Raw genomic sequence first — 25,284 nt, 5'->3', positions numbered from 1 at the left:
CACTACTTGTTTCTGGCTAGTGTCACACACATTTGACTATTAATACAAAATAACACTACAGTATCCAGTGTTGTATGATCCGTCCCTTCAATAGGTGAATTATGGATTAGTTCAAATGAAATACCTTCTGATATTTATGAAACAAATTTATTTATTCAAAAGGAAGTATACATAAGCAATTAGCATATCCTAACTGTCTAAAGGTGAAATGACAATACAGCTCCATCTCACACTTGGGGGGGGTATGAAAGTGGGGATATGATCATTTATCAATCGTTGTGACTAACTAAGTTAACAAATGAGAAACAGACAGTATGTATAATCTAATTAAGTACAATCCCTATTATATACAGTGTCACAACAGATGTCAGTTACAGAAGCCATACATTTTTGCATTATGTTGCCGAGTACCTCAATCTTTTGTTTCAACACTTGAATTGAGGTCAAAATTAGGAATTACAGTATTTCATATGCGAACCATGCCAGACCAATGTTTGTGATTTCTAATTGCCCAGTCTCATAAAGATGAGGCTCTCTCATAACAGATAAATTGAAGATTCTCTCTAGTCTATACCATTAGATTTAAGCACATTTCATATCTAAATGTTACCCTATCAAGGCACATTGATAAGCAGTGACACTAACACAAAGTTGCGTTTGCTTTTCCATCTTGCAGAGTGCTCGTTTCTGAAGGCCCATCCATGTTCATAGGGGGAATCACCTCCGACACATCTGCTGGTTCTTCAGAGACTACAGCCACATGTTGATTTCCGTCAACATTTCCATTCTCAGTAATGCTACCCTCTTGTTCTGGTTCACTGTCCGAGTCAATTGATATGGTCTCTGTGTATGTACTAAGCTTTAGGGTACAGTTAATTGTGCCACACTGCTTGTTTTGGTCTGTGCTTGGAGTACCAGACTTGAGGCCCCCAGTGCCTGATCCGAGTGTGGAGGTACCAGCACTGTCCTCAAATGTTATATCATGCTTTAATTTGTCGAGCGCTTGCATGTCAAATCCAAGCAACACAGCCGCGTTCTTGGTCTCGCATTCTTTCTCACATACCCTACGCTTGTCCGCAAAGTGGCTAGCAATATCGGACTTCCACAGCCACAGACTCCCAGACAGCTTTTCCTCTTCCTCAGGCGATAGGTAGGGTCGTCTGTTGAAGTAGTTTGTGAGGAAGTTTTTCCGCGCCTCGTAAGTCTTGTGCTCATAGCTCCGAGGATCCAATACAAGGCCGTCAGATTCTCCCCGCTTCCCTGCTGTGGCGAGGGAAAGCTTTGAGTTCATCTTCATCTTCTTTGGGTCTGATGTGGCTTGGGTGGGTAGCTGCCGCTTGAGGAACCCAGCACCAGAGGAGTTGAGAGTTAAGGCAGACTTGATACCCTGGCCAGCTTGGGACCTGCCCACAGCTCTGCATTGTACAAGATGCAGCGTGATTGTGGACGCCACCATGTTACTTGTATACACACCCAAGCAGTGAATACACTTGTATGTCATCTTTTTCTCAACAGGATGCATTGTCTGAAGGACTTGGTGTCGTTCCCTCAGATGCTGAGAGAGAGCATCAGAAATGGGTCCTTTGAGGATGGTGAAGCACAGCGGGCAAAGGGTTTTCCCAACCTCGCCCTTGCCGGACAGAGATGCAGAAGGCAAACCTCTAGCATGCGCGTCATTCTTCGGCGCGATCATCTTCGGCGCCGTTACTTTGACTTGAGGTGGATGACTATGAAGGGAATCTTGACCATTTATAGGCTCCTTCATATTGAAGGTGATAACAACAAGCTGTATGTTATTGGACTTATCTTGTTTGATTGTGAGATCAAAGGTCAATGGGGATGCACCAGGAAGACCAGCAAAGTCTTGAGGGTGAGCCTGATTCACATGCTCGATCATTTTCTCTACATTGTGGAAAGCAGAGTGGCATTGTGGGCAAGTAAGTCCATGGATTAACATGTGGTTGAGCAGTGTGTCACTGGGCAAATATCGGTTGCAAAGCAAGCATTTACTGGTGAAATTGTGGATCTTCATGATATACTTTGCCATTGCCCATATCTTCTTTGCCTTGTGTGCCTTTTCAAAATGAGCACTGTAGAGGTTTTCAGGGAAAAGCTCATTGCAAACAGTGCATATCTTCCACTTCTGAGTTTGGGCTGTGTTAACTGCTGGTGTGCTGCTCTCTGTCAAAGCACTGCTAGGAATAGCAACACGTATTTGATGGGCAGCGATGGAGGATTGACTTTTAAGAACAGAGGGCCCCTGCTTTAAATGGCCCATGTGGCTTAGTACAGATTCAGACATAAGTGCGCGCCCTCCAGTCATCATAGATGCTTTCTGAGACACCCCTGGGTAGGCTTGAGCCCTGGACACCATAATGTTAGCATGTCCAATCATAGTCGTCACTTGAGCACCAATGCGCTCATGGTACTCAACAACATGCTGCACCAATGCCTCATAGCTTCGGGTAGAAAACTGGCAGCGCTTACATAGGATGTTGTTGCCATTCACAGTATTAGCACCATTTTTGACAGATGATTCAGAAACCATGCCAAGATAGGGTGAGACAACATGCTGAAAATGTTCCCTGTAGATGTGCCTTCTCACAACATTGTAGAGAGGGTCCCTGTATGTGCATTTCTTACAAAAGTACATTGCTCTCTCTACATTATCCCCCTGCCTGGCTTTATCAAGCCATATTTTGTCCTTCTGCCCCACAGCAGTTCCCTGAGGGGTCCCATAATTCTGTCTTGAACTGGGTATGTGGAATATCTTAACGTGCGTCTCCATAGTTCTCTTGCTTCCAGTGAATGTGCAGTACGGGCAGTTGAGTAGAATATCAGTCTCAAAGTCCCGTCTGTGTACATTGCGGAAGTGGTTCTTGTAGCCTGAGTAGTATTTGGAAGCAAATGGACACTCTGTGCAGCAAAATGGCTTGGATCGATATTCCTAAAAAAAATACAAAATTAAATTAAAGATAAAAAAATATATGTTATAATTCAAAGAAATGTGCTTTTGTTATGAATTTTACTAGGCCTAGAACAAAGGTAAGTTACCTGTGTCTTAGACGATGAAGGATCCCATGAGCAAATATCAAGACATAGAGTGCTCTTCACATACTGGTCAGTGGGACAAAACTCTTTGAACTCCTGTGTAAATGAGATGAAAATATTCATTATTTTTCTGTACGACTCTGATAAACACCCCCAAACACTCAGCTTACACACATTTGCAGGACCACAATAGAATAAAGATTTTAAAAAATGCAAATATTGTTCATGTATATATGCCTTTTTGCAAATAAAAAGGTCAAATCAACCCAATCGTTAGTACTTTGTAACTGTTAGTACTTTGTAACTTACTGCTACATTTACACAATGGTGTTACAAGTTACTAGTTTAAATCACAGTACTAACCGTACTGAATTGCCTAATATCTCCATCAAAGCAATTAATGTAAATACATAAAAGTGTAAATAGTAAATTACACTCACCTCCACTGCCTCCTTGCAGTACTCCAGCCCAATGTCACCAAGTGCTTTCTTCACTTGCTTCCTGGCTCTCCGTATCCTTGTAAGGTTGTTAACAGGGAGCTGATACATCTTTTCTGTAAAACAGAAATTAAACAAAAGAAATATGTAGTTAGCCACTGGATTCACCTAACATTTAAACTTCTTGTTACAAGTTTGTTTCCACAGTGTTGGGATACAACTTATGCTTAGTGTTGTTTTTGAGTGGTGCAACCTGTGTGTCCCTGGCTCCGTGGCTGTGTCCCTCATAGACATAAGCGTAGATGCCTCGCGTGTCACAATTTCCCCAAGATTCTTTGAAAAGCATTTGCCTTCAATGAGCGGAAGCTTGTTAAGCTTCTGCGTGCTTAACGGAAGTCCTTGGCCAGTGACATGAGTGACAGCGAGACATGGAGGAGTTGCATGAGTGACGTCACTTGGGCAGCGACGCAGTGTGCCTTCAGCAATTCTAAAAAAAGAAAGCTGCGGAGAACTGTTGCTTTGTGTTCACTCTTTAAATGTTTTCTGTTAGCAATCCCGCCTGGCTCTGATGTTGTATTAATAACTTTGTTGTTTGTTGTAATGTATTTGTCATGACTGTTATAAATATTTGTTTAAATAATAATAATAATATCTATGGTGTCCCTGGCTGGCTCTATCCGAGCACGGAAAAAGTGTCACTGTTGCGCAGCCTAACACACACACACACATTAAGTGTATATATGATGATTTCGGGTGTGAGTCACAGTACAGTACAGGGCCGCCCCCCTGGGTGCGTTCCTGGGAGTCTGGAACTTCCGGGGACCCCCACACGGGTGCGATTTTTTAAATTGAACTTGCTGTCAAACAATCAAAAGGCATACATCAATTTTAATTGGCCAGGAGACCCACTTCTCCACTTGGTTGTTAACTTGTTTGATATAAATCACTGTCATTGTATTTTAATATGGCTAAAAAGGTATTAACTGCCCAATGGGTGTTGAGAACTAATCTACTCTTGAGTTTGAATTTCCGCAGATGCACTGGTGGGAGCTTTAGGAAAATAGTAAAATACAATCTGTAGTAGTGTGTAGGCAATATCACTAGCACATGCAGTGGCTGGATGTGGTCTCCCTAATTTTGGTGTGTGGGACACCAATTGGTTGACAGCACAGTGTCAATAAAGTTATTTGAAGCAGAGGGCACACCAGATTGGACCCTACATGAGCTGCCATCTTGACTGTAGTTGCACTGACATCAGCCAGGCACAACTTTCACAGATTGTAGCTTTAAGCTCGATTCTGCTGTGATTTGTTTGGGTTTTTTGTACCACCCCCCCCCCCACACACACACACACACACACACACACACACTTGTCTTGACTCTTGCCTAAAGTGGAAACTAAACCATTTGGGCCAATTCCAAGGGCCGAGCGGAAACGGCCCTTTAGTTATTGATAGTCTTATCGACAATATTGACTATCGATAACGAAAACTGACATTTCCGCTCTAATTAACGTCGGTGTATTGCCGATGGCGGCGGATCAAATAACAGATTCAACTTTCTTTGTTCCCATACCTCTGTACTAAACAGTACAGACTGGCCGAGTCATTCTGCAATGAGAATGTGGTCATTTTTGAGAATGGCTACCGTACAGTAGAATGTGGCTACTATGAGTGTGACTAGCTAACTAAAAGGCTAACACGTTAGCAGCAGCTACGCTAACATCCAGACAAACCGCCCGCATGTCGTCTCCTCGGCTACTAGCACGAGATGACTTAAGTTAACAAGCTCCATGGCGCGCCGGCGGCGCTCGCGTCGCTTGACCTCTCCCCCCCCCAAAAAAAAGTATTTAACAAAACCACCAAGGTTACATTCCAAATGGAGAAAATAGATACTTTTCCCAGTTGAAAATACGTCATTTTTTTTTGTCGAGCGACACACTCGTGCGACGAAGTATAATTTTGCCTTCAATTTCTTCCCGTTCGTTGGTGAAACGACTCAATATTATGAACACAATTACGTTAACTCACCTTTTGCACGGGTTTGAAGAGGGAATTGGCCGTGTGAAGTCGCTCACTGTATAACAAAGACACTGGCGAGCCAATGGACGAAGTCAGTGATGTTCAAAGCCGGCTGCTGATGCTCTACCCAGCTAGCTAAGCTAACTAGCAAGCTAACAAGTCACATTTGCTGTGTTGTGGCAAGCTGAGTGGATCCATAAATGATGAACTCGTTCATCCAAGCTGCGCTGCAGAGCATCCAGCGGCAATGGTCTCAGATGATCCTCCTAACTACTACAACCCTGACCTTACTGGCAAGTCATCAAGACCGTCTATGATTAAGAGAAGACACCCTGGCTGCGAGCTAACGCGCTACCCATTTCAAAGTAAGTCAACACTTGATCCAAAATGGCGACGAGAAAAAGACGGAAGTGATGGGGGAGCGGGAGAGAGAGGCAGAGCTGTGTGTGTGTGTGTGTGTGTGTGTGTGTGTGTGTGTGTGTGAGAGAGAGAGAGAGAGAGAGAGAGAGGCCAAGTTCATCTAAGATTTATAAACATTTTATTAATAATTGCTTGCTATTTACTTATACTTTTCCCAGATGGGGAAACAAACATGAGCATGACATTTGCTATTACACTATTACAATCATAGTAGTCAGCCAACAGGCTTTTTTTTGTTCAAAGTGGGAAATTTGGTAGGCCTATAGGCTATATCTTTATTTAATATATCTATTGGCCTAAAATATTGTCTACCGGTATATTATATAGGCCTACATACATTTATGAATCCACCTGCTGACCGGCTGCCATCATTGAGCAATTTATTTATTTATAGGGGGTTATGTGACCATACCATTAACAACAATAAGGCATAACTAGGGGGTTTTCATGATTCTGAATCCATTCCAAACAATAGTTTTTCACAAAAATCACTCCTTGGGCTAAAAACGGCCATAGCCACTTAATATAATATACATAATATAACCCCCTATAAAAGAAATTGCTCAATGATGACAGCCGGTCAGCAGGTGGACCATATTTATATACCGGTAGACAATATAATTTTAGGCCAATAAAATAAAGTAGGCTATATAGCAAATTCCCCACTCCACACCCACTAGCAACCTTAAAGTCAGACATCAAATAAGATACATTTTCAGAAGATGTGCAAATGCTTTTCAAGGAATCTTGGGGAAATTGTGCCTTCAATTGTGACACGCGAGGCATCTACGTTTATGTCTATGAGGGACACAGCCACGGAGCCAGGGACACACAGGTTGCACCACTCAAAAACAAACAACACTAAGCATAAGTTGTATCCCAACACTGTGGAAACAAACTTGTAACAAGAAGTTTAAATGTTAGATGAATCCAGTGGCTAACTACATATTTATTTTGTTTAATTTCTGTTTTACAGAAAAGATGTATCAGCTCCCTGTTAACAACCTTACAAGGATACGGAGAGCCAGGAAGCAAGTGAAGAAAGCACTTGGTGACATTGGGCTGGAGTACTGCAAGGAGGCAGTGGAGGTGAGTGTAATTTACTATTTACACTTTTATATATTTACATCCTGGCAGATATTTGATAGTAATGCGGCTGCCCTCATCCAAGTGGTTCCATAACTTCCAAGACAACAGTGTGAGGTCCTGTCATCACCAACCTTGAGACTGTCCAATAATCCTGGTAAAGAACATTTTGTCCATTCACCTGGCACACAAACTGACGAACCTTGAGAGAGAAATCATTGGAAATGATGTAGGTTTATGCTATTTATCATTTTTAGAGAGTACAGTTCGATACAAGGTCTGTTAAGATGATTTACACTATGGCTTGTTTCCATTGGGATCCTTCATACTCAATTCATGGAAACATTTAATGACAGACACTTTACAAAACTATGCAAAAACTTCACATAAACAAGTAGATGTTGAAAATAGAAATATGTGCACTGACTAAACATGGGGGGGAGGGGGGGGGGTGGCATTGACTTTTTAAAGGAGCCAGTTCCGAGCAGTTTTAAAGGAGAGTAGCGATTCACGTTTTTTATGACTGTTGGTAGGGCATTTTGTGGCATAGCAGTGATAGCACTAGAATATAATGTAATCCCTTGTTTCAGCCAAATCTGGGTTGAACATGATTTGTGGTGGAGCTCCCTCTCTGGTGTTGTGACTGTGGACATCTTTGACATTTTGTAAGTAGTTTGACAGGTACATGTGTCATGTAGTATGTGCATTATAATCTTGTAGACAAGGCCCATTGCAAGTTGCTGTACTTTGTCCTCTACCCTAAGCCTTCCCACTTTAGCAAAGTGAGCAGGGGTTAAATGAGCTGTAGATGTAAGGCCAAACAGCCTTGTTTTTAAGGCCTTTGTGGTGCTATTGTAATATGAAGGTGCAAGCATAGCCAAAATGACATTGGATGAGTGCTCCTGGTGTATTGAACAGAGAGGAGATCCTGTACAGAAATGTTGTTCAACTTAATTTCTTAGGTTGACTTTAGTTAGATTACTTTAGTTGCCATTTTTTCACTGGAATGATTTAGGTAATTTACTCTTTTCTTGTGATCACAAAATCTGTCACCCATTTTTACTGAAAAGCCTTGCAGAGGTTTATTTTGGACCCAAAGAGAATGGATTCAGTTTTACCCAGGTGTATTCATCCAGGTGCAGATTTTACCAAGTTCAAAGCTAAGATTGCATATATCATGCAAAATCAGTGCGCTTTAGAAAGTGAAAAATATTTACAATATACCATGAGTGTACTTTGTTGAATAGTTACCTTAACTCCAGCTGCTGCAGCAGGACCTCCAGGGTCAACTGCCTGGACATAACAAGGGGCCCTGCCTCTGACAACCAAGCCCCAGCCCACTGCATCCCCAATAACCTGAGGTTTATGCCAACAACAGATGTATACCATTCACTTATACTGTGCACTGCAGTCCATTCTAGTCCTATCCATATCTTGATTTGTGAACATGTCTCTCAAACGGCCTCATACAAACCTAATACATTCATCCTTTCCGTATGAAGACATGTCTTAAGACAATGTTTTGTTTCTAGCCTTGAAAGATGTCATGTTCAATTATTGAATGACCTGCCACAGCCACACAGCACAATGTAGTAATAATAATAATAATAGGCTAATATAAATCATACAGCTCACCGTTAATACTTTTTTGATGAAGGGTGCCGCTGGTGACAGTAATTCTTCACATGTAACTTTTCTTCGAAGCACTGCAGCACCATCAATAAAACGTTAATTATACAAATGGTATGGAGAAATGAAACATGTTATAAATATACATTTTGACAACACAGATGTTGATAAAATAAACTAAAGCTTAATCCAATCACTAATTTTCAATAATTTATTTTCAATAATTGGTTTGGCAATATCTAGTTAAGATCATAACTTGACGAAAGTCTAGCCGCACCAAAACATTAGTATGATAATAATAAATGATGATGCTGAGCAAGAGCAGTGTATAGCATCTGATGACATTCTCAAGACTTAAAATATTTGGGTTGAATCCAATACACTTGCCTGATTTTGGATTGCATCTCACCAGTGGGGCAGAAGACAGCTGGACAAGGGTGGAAAACCCCAAGGACGGAAGCTGAATGGAATTCAAGCTTCCACGTCGCCCATTGGCTACGTGTGTCAAATCCTTAGACCTCACTATGAAAACAATGATAATGATAATTATAATGTTAAGCAGTTGTCTGCAAATAAGGCGTACCTTATGTTTACATGTTAGTTGTGCACACAAGACATTATTTTACCAGATTGGAATCCACTAGAGCCCTCTTGAGAAGGGGTCTTGCGTAGGGAGAAAGGACTATGAGAATGGCTGTCCTCTGATGTTTGCATTGATGACGACCCGTCCTCATTGTCCCTCTCATTCTCTTTTAAGAGTTCAGACAGTCGTCGGCGGCGGCGGAAATTGATGCAGAACTGATACAGTAACCCACTGTCAAAGAAGTTGTGCTTCTTTGACACTGAATGGTAGTGTGAGAGCACAGGAAGATATAGGATCAGGATTCATGGTAAAACTGGCTTAAACAGGGAGCTTTTTGGGTGGCTTAATGTACTAGAAGTCCAACTTGGCAGCTCACTGATAGCAGTCAGTGATAGTCTGCTTCTTTCTAGCACTAGAGAACGAAAGGCAAAATGTCACATTCTCTCACCATGTTGAATAATGCCCTGCTCCTGCAAGGCACGGCAAAGGTCCAAAGCCTGGCGCCTGCTCTCTGCTTCTCCATTCTGGAGGAGCCAGTCAATGAACTGGCAGCCAGGAAAGGAACGCTGATATGTAACACCCTGCTCCTCTCTCAGCTGCAGAATTGAATCTTTGACTGCAATGAGTCTAAAGAGAAAAGGCACACAGACAATATTAGAGACTGTATAATTACACAAAAGTATCTATATTCAGACCAGGAGAAAGTAGATTGTAGGACGAGAAACATTTGCTCCTCAGAAAGCAGATCTCTGCCAGATCTGCTTGCCTACCCATTACTGTGTCATGGGGGCTAGTAGTAGTTTTTAAGGAGGAGACCTTTAACTACAGTCAGATTAGTTCCACATTCTGCAAGTCTTATTTCTATCTGATTTACTGATAGAAGAGACTGAGAGATGGTATTGAATCTTGATTGAAGAAGTCAAAGTGGTCGGTTACAACAAAGACCAAACGTAGAGCACACATTACACAGATTTTAAAGTCCCTACATTGGTTGCCTATACATTCTATAATAGATTTTAAAATTCTTTTACTTGTTTTTAAAACATTAAAAACTCCTAAATATGTGCCCGGCAGACCCCTAAGATCCTCTAGTGGTGGTCTCCTAGAGATTCCAGAGACCACACAACACAACAAAAATATGGAGAAGCCGCCTTTTAGCTACTATGCCCCTGTGCTGTGGAACAGCCTGCCAAGGGATCTACGGTTCTCTGAATCTGTGGACATTTTTAAACGAAATCTTAAGACACACCTTTTTAGCATTGCTTTTACCGTCCTAGATCATTGCATGTCCGTTTCCTGTTTTAGTCGCTCCTTTTGTTTTTGTTATTACTATGTAGTTGATGCTCTCTTGTTGTGTTTTTGTGTCAAAAATAAGCGAGCAGTGGTGTGTTATAGGTTTTTCTGGCATACAAGCGACGTTCAGACTGGTTGATTTTATTGTATGTACAGTATAGTTAGTGAATGTGTGTACGTGTGTGAGTGTGATATAAACAACAAAATTCCATTTTCGTTGTGCTTGGTTTATTATCAGTTGAGTAGTTTGCACTGTTGTGTCCAGGCCAGCGATCCATGTCAGAGGGTGATTGTTATTGTTTAGTAGCAATATTCTGAACATATAGGCTATACACTCGCGTGTGGTCAATGGATGAAAAGGTCCACATATAGGCTCTGGCTCTAGCCTGACAGCGTGTCGCATGTTCAAGTCCCGTTCATGATGATCTTTGCTGCATGTCTCTCCCTTCTCTCCCTCCCTCTTTCCTGTCTGTCCTTACTAATAAATTCAATAAAGGAAAAAAGAAGGTTAGCAGACGGTATAAGTTTGCTTGTGAGATTGCATGTCAAATTGCACCCCAGGTCTCACATAACCCCAGACCACTTAATTAGGCTAGGATAGCCCAAGGTGGAAGAAACAGTTTCCCAGTTCTCACTGGTACCTGGTTTTAAAGATACTCAAAGCTCCCAAGTTATAAAACTACTTCTGCAGAGTAGAGGATGCTCATATAGGTATAGCCAGGTCTCCACTCTGTGTCACTGTTGGCTCTGGCCTAGGCTAGGCAGGCACTATCCCATGCAGGGATAGTCAATTCAATTGCCGGGGGGCGTGGCCGTCCAAGTCCTCTGGGAAACACAAGGTCACAGCCGGCGAGGAGTTGCGTCATGATCCAAGGAATCATGACGGTGGAAGATGTTATTGTACGACTTATGGCTCAAGAGTTACAGGTCAAAGCTTAAGCGTCCTGTTATAGTGCCACCACAATGGCAATTTGGCCTACTTAATAAGAGTGGGCAACTGGGCATGCAATGTTTCATGCTGATAGGTCCAGCATTACCTGGGATTAGCTGTTCAGACACAGACAGGGGTGAAAACCAAATCTCCACTGTGGGAACGCAATGTGGAAAATCTGATGTTTTTTAAATGATTATGATTATGATAAATGATTATGATTATTAAAGGCCCAATCTGGATTTTTTGGGAAATCATAAATTACATAAGAGTGGTGGATGGATGGAAACATCTAGGCTATTTTGTTGGTCCCTTTTTCTTCTGTGGCATTTGTTTATTTTCACTGTTTGGGCCTTTAAACATTGGCTTTTGTTGTTCAGAAAGTTAAGGAGTAACCATACCGCAAACAAAGTAGCACTTACTGTTCATACAGCTTTTGTCCTCTTATGAAGACCATCACCTCTGTGTTGAAGGGAAATGTGCCATCATCTTTACGGAAACGGTACAGCAGTTTTGCATCTTTGAAAACCAGATGCTTATCACAGACTGAGGAAGGTATAAGATACATCCCCAGTGAGCCTTCATATTGGTGTGACCCCTAACAACTTTTTACTGCATTTATATTGGTTCAGTTCTATGTTTCTTGTCACTTCTCCTTACCATGGTGAACAATGTCATGGTCCATGAGATGCTGCATGAGGCAGATAGCTGTGGTCCGATCCGGAGCTTCTTTATGGGTCACAAGCCAGTCCGTTAGTTCTTGGGCCACAAAACAGTTAGGATATGTGCGCAAGTGGTAACGCCGTTCCTTGATTAGCTTTCCATCGTGGAGCCTCAGTCTTGTGATCCAAAGTGACAGACATTAGATTCACTTTCTACTGTGTCGCATACGAGAAGACTTAAGTCTAACATCATGTATTATCAGTAAACGAAACGCCATCATATAGACATTGTTCATTTGTAACAATCAGTCAGTCAGTCTCTCTCTCTCTCTTTCTTTAGCTCCATACCTGAGGTGTTCTCCGGCAATCATTCTCTCTCTCTCTCTCTCTCTCTCTCTCTCTCCTTTATCTCCATACCTGAGTTGTTCTCCGGCAATCATAACTTCAGCCTTGTGTAGTCTTGTCATGAGTTTTCTCCTGATGGTGCTTATTTGCTCCATGTTTGTTCTCTGCCACTGGACTAGAAAGCTAGCTTGTCTGTATGGTCCTTTATATTTACCAAATAGCCCGGAAAATAAACAGAACCCTTTTGCCATGTGGGATGGGTGTTATGTGTACACAGACACACATGCGCACGCACGCACGGGCGCGCACACACACACACACACACACACACACACACACACACACACACACACACACACACACACACACACACACACACACAACATTAACAGTCCCCTCAGTTGTTGCATATAATTACTAACCTCTAATAATTTGTATTATTATTTTTCATCACAGAACTAATTTCCTAATCAAAAGAAAAGGAGAACTAAATTTGATACAATATTCTCTGAGATAATAATAATATCTCAGATTTATATACAGATTTTCTACATGCCAAAGACACTACATGGGAGATCTAAACCTCAGATGGAGAAGCAGTAAACAAACAGGGCCACTTTCCTCTCACATCTGGAAGTACAAGTAATATTGAAAGATGTTTATCAAGCATTATATTGTTGCAAGTATAGACATAGACAATAATAATTTATATGAACATCTTGTTGCTATCAGAAATGTAAAAAAATCGGATCATTCAAAAAGTACTGACTCAATGTTCACTAATTGGCAATTGAACAAGAGAAATTGAGTCTCTGTGAAATTAAATGTAAATTGTAATGATAAAATATGATTAGTTACTGACACACACGCACGTACGCATGCACACATACGCACGCACGCACGCACGCACACACACACAAAGCATTAGTGCTCCAAATGTTTTGTATGTTTGTTTGTTTTTTCACAATTAAAATGACAGAAAAGGACATTATTTAGATAAAAATCTTGCTGGAGAATTATGGCATCATTTATCAGCTCAGCTGTAATGGCACCAGCAGTTATGGATAGTGACCACAAGGTGTCAGTATTGACCCATGTATACTCACAAAATCAACAGCTCATCATTTTTTTGTTAGATGGAAATTGTGGCCATGCCATATTTTTTAAACACAAATGTATAGATATCCGCAACTGCATATTGAAATGGTTTATACAAGTTAACTATTTTAAGTTGACAAAATCCGGGGTACATTTTTAATGGAATGTCCGGAAAATTAATTCAAGTAGGCTAAAGCCTATTAGTCCAAGTGGATTTTTGCTGGTGAAGCCAGCTTAACGACAAGTAGCAATATATCTGACATCTTTACAAGCACGATGAGCAGTGGTACCATATAGTTATATATAGGAGTGGGGCATAGAGGCTATATAGTAATAGGCCAGTCTAAAAGGTAAAAAGAAAAGCAAGAAAAGACAGATAATTCCACTGTCCATGATTTTTTCAACCCCCAATAAAATAAAGAGTAGCCTACCATCACATCACATGTTCAGCCCCTTAAGATATACACACATCAGCTTTTATGCAAATTGCCCTCTTCACTGTCTTTTCATTGGAGAGAAGCGCGGAGGTGTAGTCTGAGCGCGTGACATCATGAAGAAAGTGCGCTTCTCCTGAAAAGGCAGAGGGTTCTCTCGTACATAAGGTCTTGTCCTCTGCTCTGTCACTTCAGTGGAGTTAGCTTTGTGGCCAGTGGGTGCCCACAGCTTTGCTCGGCATACATGGCTAACTAGTTTACCAACACAATAAGGAGGGACGTCTTTTTCCTTTTAGGCGTTTGTGTTAGCCTAATTTCGGAATTACTTTTTTCTTTCTTTCTTTCAAAGTGGCATTATTCCATTGACTGTATAGCGTTCGGAACTCCTGGGAGCCAGATTATCAATTAATATGGCTAATGAAGCAAATTTACACTTGGGACTTCAGAAAACTCCTATGGATTTCGTCAGCGAGTTCGAGCTGATGAAGTTCGGTGTGAAGAAGGAGGCAATGCAAGGGATCGAGCGCTCGTTCATCGGGGCATGCAGTCAGCTTCAAAGACCGGACTCTGTTTCGTCCACCCCCGGTAGCACGCCTTGCAATTCGGTGCCCTCTTCGCCGAACCTCAACCCAAACGAGCAGAGAAACAACCATGGCAGCGAGCAGTTCTGGATAGCTAACAACGGGGGTTACCCTCAGCAAATGTATCCTCCGGGTTTCGGTCTGACACACGAGGACGCAGTAGAGGCCCTCATCGGCACCACAGTGCACGGGCACCCCTCTGCGCCTCACGGCCACCCGCAACCTTTCCAGGCTGATTTCGAAGGGTACGGGCAACTCAGTGACCATGCCCCGGCGCACTACCCCGGACTTCTCCGTCAACCCGACGCACTCTCGGGTCACCCCGACATGCAAGACATGGCAAACGCGCACTGCCCAGATCAGTACAAAGACGACCTCGATGACGACGACTCCGCTCCTCACTCACCGGTCCTCGGCGCACAGCATCACCTCCACCACAGCCGTGGCAGGCGAGGCGGCGGCGACGAACACTTCTCGGACGACCAGCTCGTCTCCATGTCCGTCAGAGATCTCAACCGGCACCTGAGAGGCTTGGGCAAGGACGAGGTGATGCGCCTGAAGCAGAAGCGCCGTACCTTAAAGAACCGAGGTTATGCACAGTCCTGTCGCTACAAGCGCGTCCAACAGAAGCATGTTCTGGAGCACGAGAAGACCAGCCTCTCCGGGCAGGTGGAGCAGTTGAAGCACGAGCTCAACCGGCTGGCACGTGAGAGGGACGCTTATAAACTTAAATGTGAGAAACTGACTGGTGCGAATGGTTACCATGAAACTGGCTCTACCAGTGACAACCCTTCTTCACCCGAGTCCTATATGATGTGAGTGAGTGGTGCTTTTCACCGATGAACTGATCCCCCCCCCCTATTAACGTGATATTTCACAAAATAATCGATTTAGACCACTTAATTATGCCTACAGGTAACTAAAGTGGGGTAATTCCGTATCTACCACTCGATTTAATGTAACTGAAATAGCAACGCAGCAAAACTCAACTGGAGACATGCATGCTGGACATGTAGGCCTACTATATGAGACTTTTTGTACAGGCTTACCTGCCTGCATTTTGTCTTAATGGAAACACTTGAAATAAAGGCTAATATCCCCACGAGAATATTCACTTTACTATTATTAGAAAGTCATGTTTGCCTTATTCTCTATCAATTAGGCTACTTATATAGGCTTTCATTGCTTGTTGTCGTGATTTTGCTTTGCTCAGTTTTTTTTCTGTCAAGTGTTGTAGGCTACATGGATATATTTCTGACAGACAACACAATCATAATGATATAGGCTACTAGAGATGAAACTTCCATTATTTTTATGAAAATAATTCTGCTGGACAGAAATGGTCCTTTTCTTTTGAAAGATAATAGTCAGTTACGCGAGAAAATGTATTTGACTGACATCATTTTGTATTTAAATTGTTTTCATCTACTATTGATCAATAAAGCCATCATGACTTTGTACATTTGTGTCTCCTCTTATCTCTCATTTAGTTCATATTATTCTACAGAGCAGATATTTACTCAACAATTAATATACAACAAAAACGTTTTATAATCATGGACATGACATTCATGATAGACCTAAAGGGGTCTTTGAGCAGTTATATTGACACAAAATCAATAATACTATTACAAGATTAAGTTATCATCAGTCATAACTATGACTATATAGACAATAACAAAGACATACATAGGAAAATATGTGTTATATATACAATTATTAAAAAAAAATGTGCTGCATACTAAATTATTTTCTATTATTCCATACAAAACAACACATGAATTTGGCTAGTTTGACCAGATATCACAAGCACTTTATGAAGTAACCTTTCCTTATAATATATTCAATCTGTATCAATAAGTATACCCCAGGTTGTTTACCAGTAGGCCTATGTTAATATTATTTTACTGTGCTTGATCAGCCTGATCAAAACATTTTAAGTTTATTTTAAAATAATTTCCCAGATTATATGCAAATGTTCCTGACATATTTGAAAAACAATGCTCGAAATTGTCTTTTGTAAGGTGATTTCATATGGACAGTTGGAAAGTCATCAAATCGTACTTTAAGCTGAATTTAGATTTTTGGAACCAGAATTTAAAAACAAATCACAGAGAAAGGTCAATCATACAGAGGATGTGGTGTCAGAGGAATGTTTTTTCAGGCAAACATTGAATGGAGACGACGGTGTGTGAATGTACAGTGTCAGGTGCGGAAATCTTCAACACTTACCAGCGGTTTCAGCTAATGTTATTATCCCTCAATCAACTCAAAACCTATTCAGAAAGTCCCAATTTACTGTTTGACCATCAGGTCGACTTCCTTACCTCCACCTGCAATATGCAAAGTCTGTTTTAGAACTTATTGATCAACAACAACCCCACTGTCCCCCCTCCACTCCTCGTGGGAGTTTGTTTATTTGATTAGATTTCCGATTACAGTGCTCAATCAAACCACTGTATAATAAATATGAAAGGATTGAGGGAACAAGCAGAGCAACGTAACATGCCAATATTTGTTGGGCTGGAGGTAAATGAAAGGAAGGACGAGTGGTTCTCTCTTTTTCCCTGACCTTTGCCCTTCGTGGAGGGCTGTTTCCTGTGGGACCCCGGCATGTGAAAGCACAGAGGACTGACTGGCAGGGGCTGTGGGGTACAGATAATATGGAGTTGAAATCAGGCTTCCCCTCTCCTCTCTTCCTCAGACAAACAGGTCACCCCTGCATTCATTAACAGAGGAAAGAGAAACAACAACCACAGCACATTGCTGTGCACTCTTCTGATTCTCTCCCAGGCACCATTTTGAAATCCTAATACTAGCTTCCCGTTCACCGATTATGCTTACTTCAGGACTAAAACAGAATTTAATTGATCCTAATCATGCAATAAATTGTCACATTATGGATTTAATTAATAGTATATGTAATGGCTCGTGTGTATACATTTGTTATACTTCTGCACAAGGTAGGCCTATATCAAGACAGTTTTTTGATTTGCTGGTTGGCAGGTGTGTACACAAATGGCATCTACCTTTAGCCTGGCTAACAGGTTCTCTTCTCAATGTGTGACCTCTGCCCTCTGATCACAGCCTCTGTTGTTCAAAATAAATTAACACTCTGGACATTATAGTGTGTCTGTGATATTATATCAAATGTCTAGGGTAGCGTAGCATTTTTCCACTGGGATATTCAAAACAAAATGATTACATTTGAGAGCTGTTGACTAAACTGTCTAAAAAAAAAAAGGAGACTTCTCTTTGATTGTCAGAGATTAAACGTTGTCAAAGAAATTCCTGAAAAGTGGCTGTAACGAAGCCATCAATGATAGGACTCAATCACATTCATTTCTCCCTTGATTCGGCACAAGGCTTTTTGATATGCTGGTTGGCAGGTGTGTACACGAATGGCACCTACCTTTAGCCTAGCTAACAGGCTCTCTTCTCAATGTGTGACCTCTGCCCTCTGATCCCAGCCTCTGTTGTTCAGTAAAGACAGCCATAAAGTCACACCACAGGTGCATAAGCACTTTCCCATTAAAACAGGCCTAATTCCAAAGTGTGTTTTGTGTACATTGTACGTCAGGGTGTTAGAACGGATTTTGACGACTAAATCGCCCTTCATACTGTTGTGTCAGTGGTAAAGTATTATTCGATCAACTTCTTTCCAAGAATACTGTTTATATATGTAGCCTAAAATAATGTAATCACAAACTAGATGGAGGCAATCAGGCTAGCAAGTTCAATGTTCTTTTTTAAATCACTTCCACACACTTTTTTTAGACTTGCTTTTAAGACCTGATTAGTCCGTTTTGTGTTTTTCCTTTTCTTGCACACTCTTTTGTGCTATTTTATTGTATTTCTTGCACAATATTTGTCTTCTTCTTCTTCTTCTTCTTCTTCCTATTATTATTAGGCCTATTAGATTTCCTGCACACAAGCTATGATCAAATTTGTTGTAAAAATATTTAATCAATTTTCTTTACTGTATTTGTAGATAACAATAACAGTGACATTTTAAGTAGGCTACTATACAGTATTTAGCTGTGTTTAAATATATATTTATCAATTGCAATCGGTAAACTTTTTCCTTTCCAAAAATGGATATATTTTCGATTAGATTAGTAAAGTCTGCGATTTAGCATGTGTTTATCTCAAGTAGTGCACGCCTATATATGTGCACGGAGTCGCATTCGCATATCACATGTACGTTGCATGCAATGGCGCCGTTAAGAGAAGTAAAATGTCGCAGAAGGCAGTGGTTTGTGGTCCTGTAACACAGCTTGCAGGGTGCCATTGTAGAACCGATTAGCCAGCTCTTTTCCCTTCCATGTGATAGGCTGGCGGGCCTGATGTGGGAGCTGAGCACTTCCCCCTTCTCCCTGCCACCGACACCCCAAGCCCACACCGCCTGGGGGAGGCTACTGAGTCAGCAGGAGGGAAAGTTGTCTGCACGGCTGTGGCATCAGAAGCAGTGAGAGAGAGAGAGAGAGAGAGAGAGAGAGAGAGAGAGAGAGAGAGAGAGAGAGAGAGAGAGAGAGGAGAGAGAAGGAGAGAGAGAGAGAGAGAGAGAGAGAGAGAGAGAGAGAGAGAGAGAGAGGAGGAAACAAAGAAAAATGGTGAGAATAGCTGAATATAGACAAGGTAGCAGCAGGAGGAAAATCATTAGAATATAAAACGCAACCAATATGAACAGGGAGAGAAAACGGGATGGTCAGAGCACGTTGAAATTGATGAAGAGACAGGACATCACTTCCATTAATCAATTCTAATCCCCACCACACCGCCCATAGTCATTACTGCCTGATCAGTGACAGTACATATTTGGTTTCCATAAAATGTATCTATCGATCTATCTATCTATCTATCTATCTATCTATCTATCTATCTATCTATCTATCTATCTATCTATCTATCTATCTATCTATCTATCTATCTATCTATCTATCTATCTATCTATCTATCTATCTATCTATCTATCTATCTATATCTACAGTGTCTGTCTGTCTGTCTGTCTGTCTGTCTGTCTGTCTGCTGTCTGTGTCCATCCGTCTGTCCGTCCATCCGCGTGTATATCGGTCCGTCTGTCAGTCCGTCCGTGTGTATATCGGTCCGTCTGTCAGTCCGTCCGTGTGTATATCGGTCCGTCTGTCAGTCGTTTTCATTTAAAACACAAGAATGTTCAAAGTCCAAGAAGGCATTATTTGGATATTGCATATTTGTAACAGGAGTGATTGGTGGACAGACAAGGTGAAGGATAGGGATAGAGTGCAGCCAGTTTGCAGAGGCCTGACTGTGCCTCAGACAACGGACACAGACAAAGGAATGTTGGTGTAACTCACCATTGTGTGGGGAGAGGCAGAGGAATGCAGGCCACCAGGCTGCACTGTCACCAGTGGACACAGCAAGAGGCCTCAGGCTGTGAGGGAGGGCAGGCTGGTGGGCTCAGAGGACACCCATACTGGAGTATTACTCAACATTTATACACAGTAAAATCCAGCATCAATTTAGTGTTAGAGATAAATGAACACTCTGGACATTACAGTATGTCTGTAATATTATATCAAATGTCTAGGGTAGGACAGCATTGTCTCACTGGTCTCTTCAAAACAAAATTATATAATTTGAGAGCTGTTGACTAACTGTCTCAAAGAAAAGAGACTTCTCTTTGATTGTCAGAGAGATTAAATGTTGTCAAATATAGATTCTTGCAAAGTGTCTGTAATGGAGCCATCAATGATAGGACTCATTCATTTTCCCTTGATTAGCTGAGCAAATTTGCCTTTGTCTCGACAAGATGCCAGTGTCAAACAAACAGATTGACCAATCAATGAATTCTGTGTTTACGAAAGATGACCATCAGTAATCTTCTGTGGTATTAAGGTGTCAACTGACCACCAGACATTTGACCCCAACAACAGGACGTCACATCACTGGTCCCAACCAGTTCGTTTTAACCAGTGGCGTTGTGCAATGGTTGAGGCCTGCAGTATCAATGATGATGTGTGGCTTCACGAAGCACAGAACAGAGAGGGATGGAGGACAGGATGGAATCGGGACTTCCTCTTTCACTTCCTATGTGAGGATCTAGTCAAGTGACTCTTTGTGAGAGCGTTAGATTATGTGGTGCAGGAAAACGTGGCTCGGCCGGCTGTGGTTTCCGCTCAGGATGTCCAGTCGTATCTGCGCTGCGTTGTGACACACACTCTCACACACACATGCACATTTCTTTGCATGTAATTTTTGCTTCAAATATGACATAAAAACATATCACACGTACATGTTGTAACTTAATCAGTAACCTTGGCTCCTGGGTTGTAAAATGATTCAATTGCCACATACTGAAGGGTAGGTACTACAACAATTACAGTGGCACTACAGTAAATGTCTTATTTTGACAAGTTATCACATGATAGTCCTAGCTGGGAGTGGATTAATATGTAGCCCCAGCACAACAATAAAGCAGGTCTGTTATCTATTGGCTATAATAAGGGCCTCTACCTGGCTTCCTGGGGAGGAGTGTGATTAGTGTGTTTGTGCACGAGTTCCCTGTGATCTGATAAAAATGTCCCTTGATAAAGTCTCTGTCATGTTCTACTGAGTTCCATAGAAAGGGGTGTGACAAAGTCCTGTCACATTACAAACGCTGGACTTTGGAAACAGGGCAAAGGGCGACTCTCAGCATGTAATTATTATACAGTTTAGCCTCTTCCCCGTGTTATGGGAAGTCTATAAAACATAGACAGAACATAACAGAATTGAAAAAAATAGTATTTATATAGGTTGCCAAATGAGCATGGTCAAATGAACTGACTTTGAACACTGAAATTTGATGGACTTTATACCTAAAGTATTGTTTCTTCCACTGTGCCTATCCCCATGACTTTGTGTGAATATCCACCCATCACATGAACACTACATGACCAAAAGTCTGTCGCCCTTTCTAATTAGTGCCCTTTGTTCCAGTGAATAGAAATAATAATGCAGCTACAGTAAAATACAATGACATTCTAGACAATGTGTGTTTTAAATGTTGTTGTAACAGTTTGTGGAACAAGCTGTCAGTTCACTGTTTAAGAATGACAATCTCCCCCATGCCCCCCATGCTCCCCCATATAGAAATTGTTTGTTTATATGAGTGAAGAAGAAATTAATCACATTTGGTGTCCCTATTATGGGCCAATTGTCAAAAACAAGACTATTTATTAGATTGGTAAATTTGTGATTTATCATCGTCACACTACAAAGTATAATGACTTAAGTGGTTAACTGGCCGGCACAGAACCCTATCAAACACCTTTGGAATTCATTTGAAATGGCAAATACGCTGTCTATAGGTTGTACAATTTACAATTTAGGCATTTAGCAGACGCTCTTAATCCAGAGTGATTTACATTAAGCAAGAACAAAAAGCATGGCAATACATTACATACATAAAAAGTGCTATCTAAGGGGTTAGGGTAAGTGCTACGGGCCATGATGGAGTCTGAAAAGGTGTGTTTTCAGACTGCGGCGGAAGATTGGGAGTGATGCTGCAGTTCTGACTGCAATGGGAAGTGCATTCCACAGTTTTGGAGCTAGAAATTTTGAATAATACAAGCATAGAATACAACAGATATTTAATAATAATAACCTAACAAAGAATTGTATGCATAAAGGTAGACTATCTGGGGAGAAAGTTTTATACACATCAATCAATAATGGATAATGGTTGTTGTTGTTTTTCAGACCAAAACACAAAAGGATCACCCAGGAGATTAAAAAGAGGTGGTTGCCCACCACTGGTCTAGAATGTCATTGTACAGGTATGTCATTATGATTTTTCTTCACTGGAAAAAGGTCACTAATCAGAACAATTAATTAGAAAGGACCCCCTCTAAAATTAGATGAGACATCTCAAGGGGTTTATCCTTACAATAAAGGTATATAATATAATAAAGGGTGTCGCTGTCAGGTAGAAGCCTTGTATGTCCAAAACAATGTGTTCCATTGAATCCAATTTAGTCATAGAGTCACAAGCTCTTGTTAAAACTTTTCATCAAACTTAACCACGTTAACTTTTACTTGAAGGTTTTTAAAAAATATCACATTTCTTATACAATTTGTGTGACAATGTAGTATGACAAAGTAGGGCATTAATTTACCAGAAGAAAATACATAAAAAGTTAAAATATGGAGATTTTTGTCATTTATCATTTGAGAGACTAAGAGAAGAGAAGAGAAGAGAAAAGAAGAGAAGAGAAGAGCACTGTCTCCCTCTCATTCCCAACTAGGATTTCCTGCTCTGTTTTATGGAGGTCATACAGCTGGCAGGTGCCCTCCTGTTTCTGTCCATAATGATGACAGGCATCCATTAGTGCGTGGTAGAAACATGAGCCACAGAGGTTAACTCAACCCCCCCTACCCCACAGCCTTTTCCCGCTCCATGGCCCCCATGCACAACATATAGTTGTAGCTCTCAGTTACTGATTAGGGATCAGCTCCTTTTCAGTCAGACAGCAGCATATGCACGCTGTGGGGTTCAACACGCTGTGGAAAGCGATTCCAGCCCACAGTGACTGTAGTCCCATATTCCAACACCACACACACAAAAAAGCCGTACAACACTTTTTGGGGATTATGCATCATTTATACTTTGTCATATGACTGCCTCGCTCACCAAAAATCTGTTATTTTCAGAGATTGTGTGCTAAAGTATAAATTAGACACGCCAAAAAAAGGAAGTTACACAATAGGGAAGGTTTGCACCATCTGACTGCTTGTTATAGGTGAAATTGTACATTTGCCAGAAGTAATATTAGAAAAGAACATGAAAACAAAGTCATAAATGTGACAATCATTTTCCAAAAGATTAAAATCCCCATCCTTTGTTTGACACCCTGAAAGGCCAGACCAAATCCATGTAGCTGTCGCTGTCATGAGAATGTGGTATTTGGTAACTCTAACGGGACTCCATGGAATTGGGTGTGACTCTCTGGGACTTGTGTCATGTTAACATCTCCCTTGTGTCATAACTCTCAATGCCAGCCATATTATTACTTTCCCAGCAGCTTCTGTCATTTCTGTGTCTCTCCAAGTTTGACACGCTCATAAACCGCTGCAGAACTTGACAGCAGCGATAGCGTTTAGTTCACACGCCCATTCTTTGATTGTCAACTGCCTCTCATCATTCTCATCATTAAGACTGGGCTACAACTAGTAGAACTGAGGACCAGGCAGCTGTGTTCTGTGGTTGGGTCTTGTTGAGCAGCTTGTCATTGACCCAACACAAAGCGTATGAGAAGTCTATTTAAGGGGATACTGCCCTGTATACTGCAGTGAACCCATGTACTTGTTTGCTCTTTTTGTGGTGAACATACAGGAAGTACTTTGTTCTAGCAGTTTAAGAGCAGAACACAGAAAGCCCAGCCCGTTGTTTCTCAGGGAGCAAAATCAGATGAAAGGCTATAAATGCTCAACAAAGTTTATTGCATTTAAAAATAATCATTTCTAAAAAGACATTCTCACTTGCACAGGCTGGTGCTTATGCATTTCTCGTGTATTTTAGTGCTGCAATAATTATTTTTAAAAATAAGAAAAAACAGGTGAAAAATATACATTTAATTTCAATGTTCATATGCGTTATAAGTATGATTTTCATACTATACTCTGAACATTAGGAGAATAACTGAATAGTTTACATGGATTCTTAGGGTAATGTTGGTGGTTGATGATGAACTCATATGTGTTGTGCAGCTTGTACGTGCTGCGTAGTGAAAATGTTCAACCAAAAGACTATGTAGATACATGAATGGAAAGCAGGCTATGTAGCAGTTAATATAAACTTACATCTGACTATCTGAAGTATTCATGATTAACACTGTTATAAGATTAGCACATTTTAAGAATTTAAGCAGATCAATTTGATAGAGGACTACTTCAAGAAATACACATTTTTACTCGTAGAGAGGCTGGGGAATTCGGAATTGGCTTTACTAAATTGGGACTTGAAGGGGAGGAAATGTTTTTTCTTTTTTCTTTTGTCTTGAAGGGGCATGATTTGTGCAATAATACTTTTTTATTATATTATGTCTGCTCTATGATTCCTGAGATCTATACTATACTATACTAAATTACAATACATTTTTTTTGAAAAGAAATAAATACACATTTTGACATACTTAAATGCAATTATTTTTGTTCTAAATGTTGTTGTTTTTTTGTGGCTTTCGCCTTTATTTTATATTATTTATGGAGGGACAGACAGTAGGAAAACAGTAGGAGAACTGAAAATGGGGAGAGAGATTTGGGGTGACATGCAGTAAAGGCCATTGGGATCGGGAGTCGAACCCGCGGCACACTGCCAGACTGGATTACCAGCCAAGGTGCCTGGACCGCTGAGCCACAGACCAGGCCATTTAATGTAACAGGATGACTAAAACTAGCATTCACTATTCCTGTTTAGTGTACAGTAATTACTTTAATTTACAACAACAACAACAAACATGTCTATCGTGTCAATTATGTTTATATTTGATTTGAGAAACTACTACTTGCTAATTGTCTACAATGAATACACTGACATAAAGCAGAAAATAGTGGAATGTCCATCCAGTGAAGACAGGAGAGAGTGAGGTCTGGAAGGGAACATAACGCCCACATGTGGCTGAGCAGTGGCCTGCATTACTAACATACCAAACAAGTACACAACATGGATTGTTGGCCTCTTACATAGAACCA

At 41.1% G+C, this 25,284-nt stretch overlaps 3 protein-coding genes across 4 annotated transcripts; 1 reads left to right on the top strand and 2 right to left on the bottom strand.

The window, feature by feature from the left end:
* Positions 1-140: 140 nt before the first annotated feature.
* Positions 141-5,879, bottom strand: adnpa (activity-dependent neuroprotector homeobox a). The gene is made up of 4 exons (XM_080775365.1): positions 5,519-5,879; positions 3,492-3,604; positions 3,055-3,147; positions 141-2,947 (listed from the first exon to the last, which is right to left on the bottom strand). The coding sequence occupies exons 2-4, from the start codon at positions 3,597-3,599 to the stop codon at positions 641-643; spliced, it is 2,508 nt and encodes an 835-aa protein (XP_080631491.1). The 5' UTR covers positions 3,600-3,604; positions 5,519-5,879; the 3' UTR covers positions 141-640.
* A 1,212-nt stretch (positions 5,880-7,091) lies between these two features.
* Positions 7,092-12,655, bottom strand: LOC308323807 (DEP domain-containing mTOR-interacting protein; the record flags this gene model as incomplete). 2 transcript variants are annotated; one of them, XM_080775650.1, is made up of 9 exons in its annotated part: positions 12,531-12,655; positions 12,112-12,290; positions 11,874-11,997; positions 9,676-9,854; positions 9,271-9,486; positions 9,032-9,166; positions 8,651-8,721; positions 8,267-8,371; positions 7,092-7,217 (listed from the first exon to the last, which is right to left on the bottom strand). In XM_080775650.1, the coding sequence occupies exons 1-9, from the start codon at positions 12,611-12,613 to the stop codon at positions 7,092-7,094; spliced, it is 1,218 nt and encodes a 405-aa protein (XP_080631776.1). In that variant the 5' UTR covers positions 12,614-12,655. The 2 variants fall into 2 exon arrangements, with proteins under 2 accessions (XP_080631776.1, XP_080631777.1); XM_080775651.1 differs by having other exon boundaries at positions 12,112-12,210; positions 12,531-12,620.
* A 1,526-nt stretch (positions 12,656-14,181) lies between these two features.
* Positions 14,182-16,031, top strand: mafbb (v-maf avian musculoaponeurotic fibrosarcoma oncogene homolog Bb). Its single transcript, XM_080776020.1, has one exon. It carries the CDS (start codon positions 14,401-14,403, stop codon positions 15,388-15,390), a length of 990 nt encoding a protein of 329 aa, XP_080632146.1. The 5' UTR covers positions 14,182-14,400; the 3' UTR covers positions 15,391-16,031.
* The last annotated feature ends 9,253 nt before the right edge of the window (positions 16,032-25,284 follow it).

This window comes from Protomyctophum bolini (assembly GCF_963924005.1).
Source record: "Protomyctophum bolini genome assembly, chromosome: 2".
Lineage (NCBI taxonomy): Eukaryota > Metazoa > Chordata > Actinopteri > Myctophiformes > Myctophidae > Protomyctophum > Protomyctophum bolini.
This window is presented reverse-complemented; position numbering and strand designations above follow the sequence as displayed.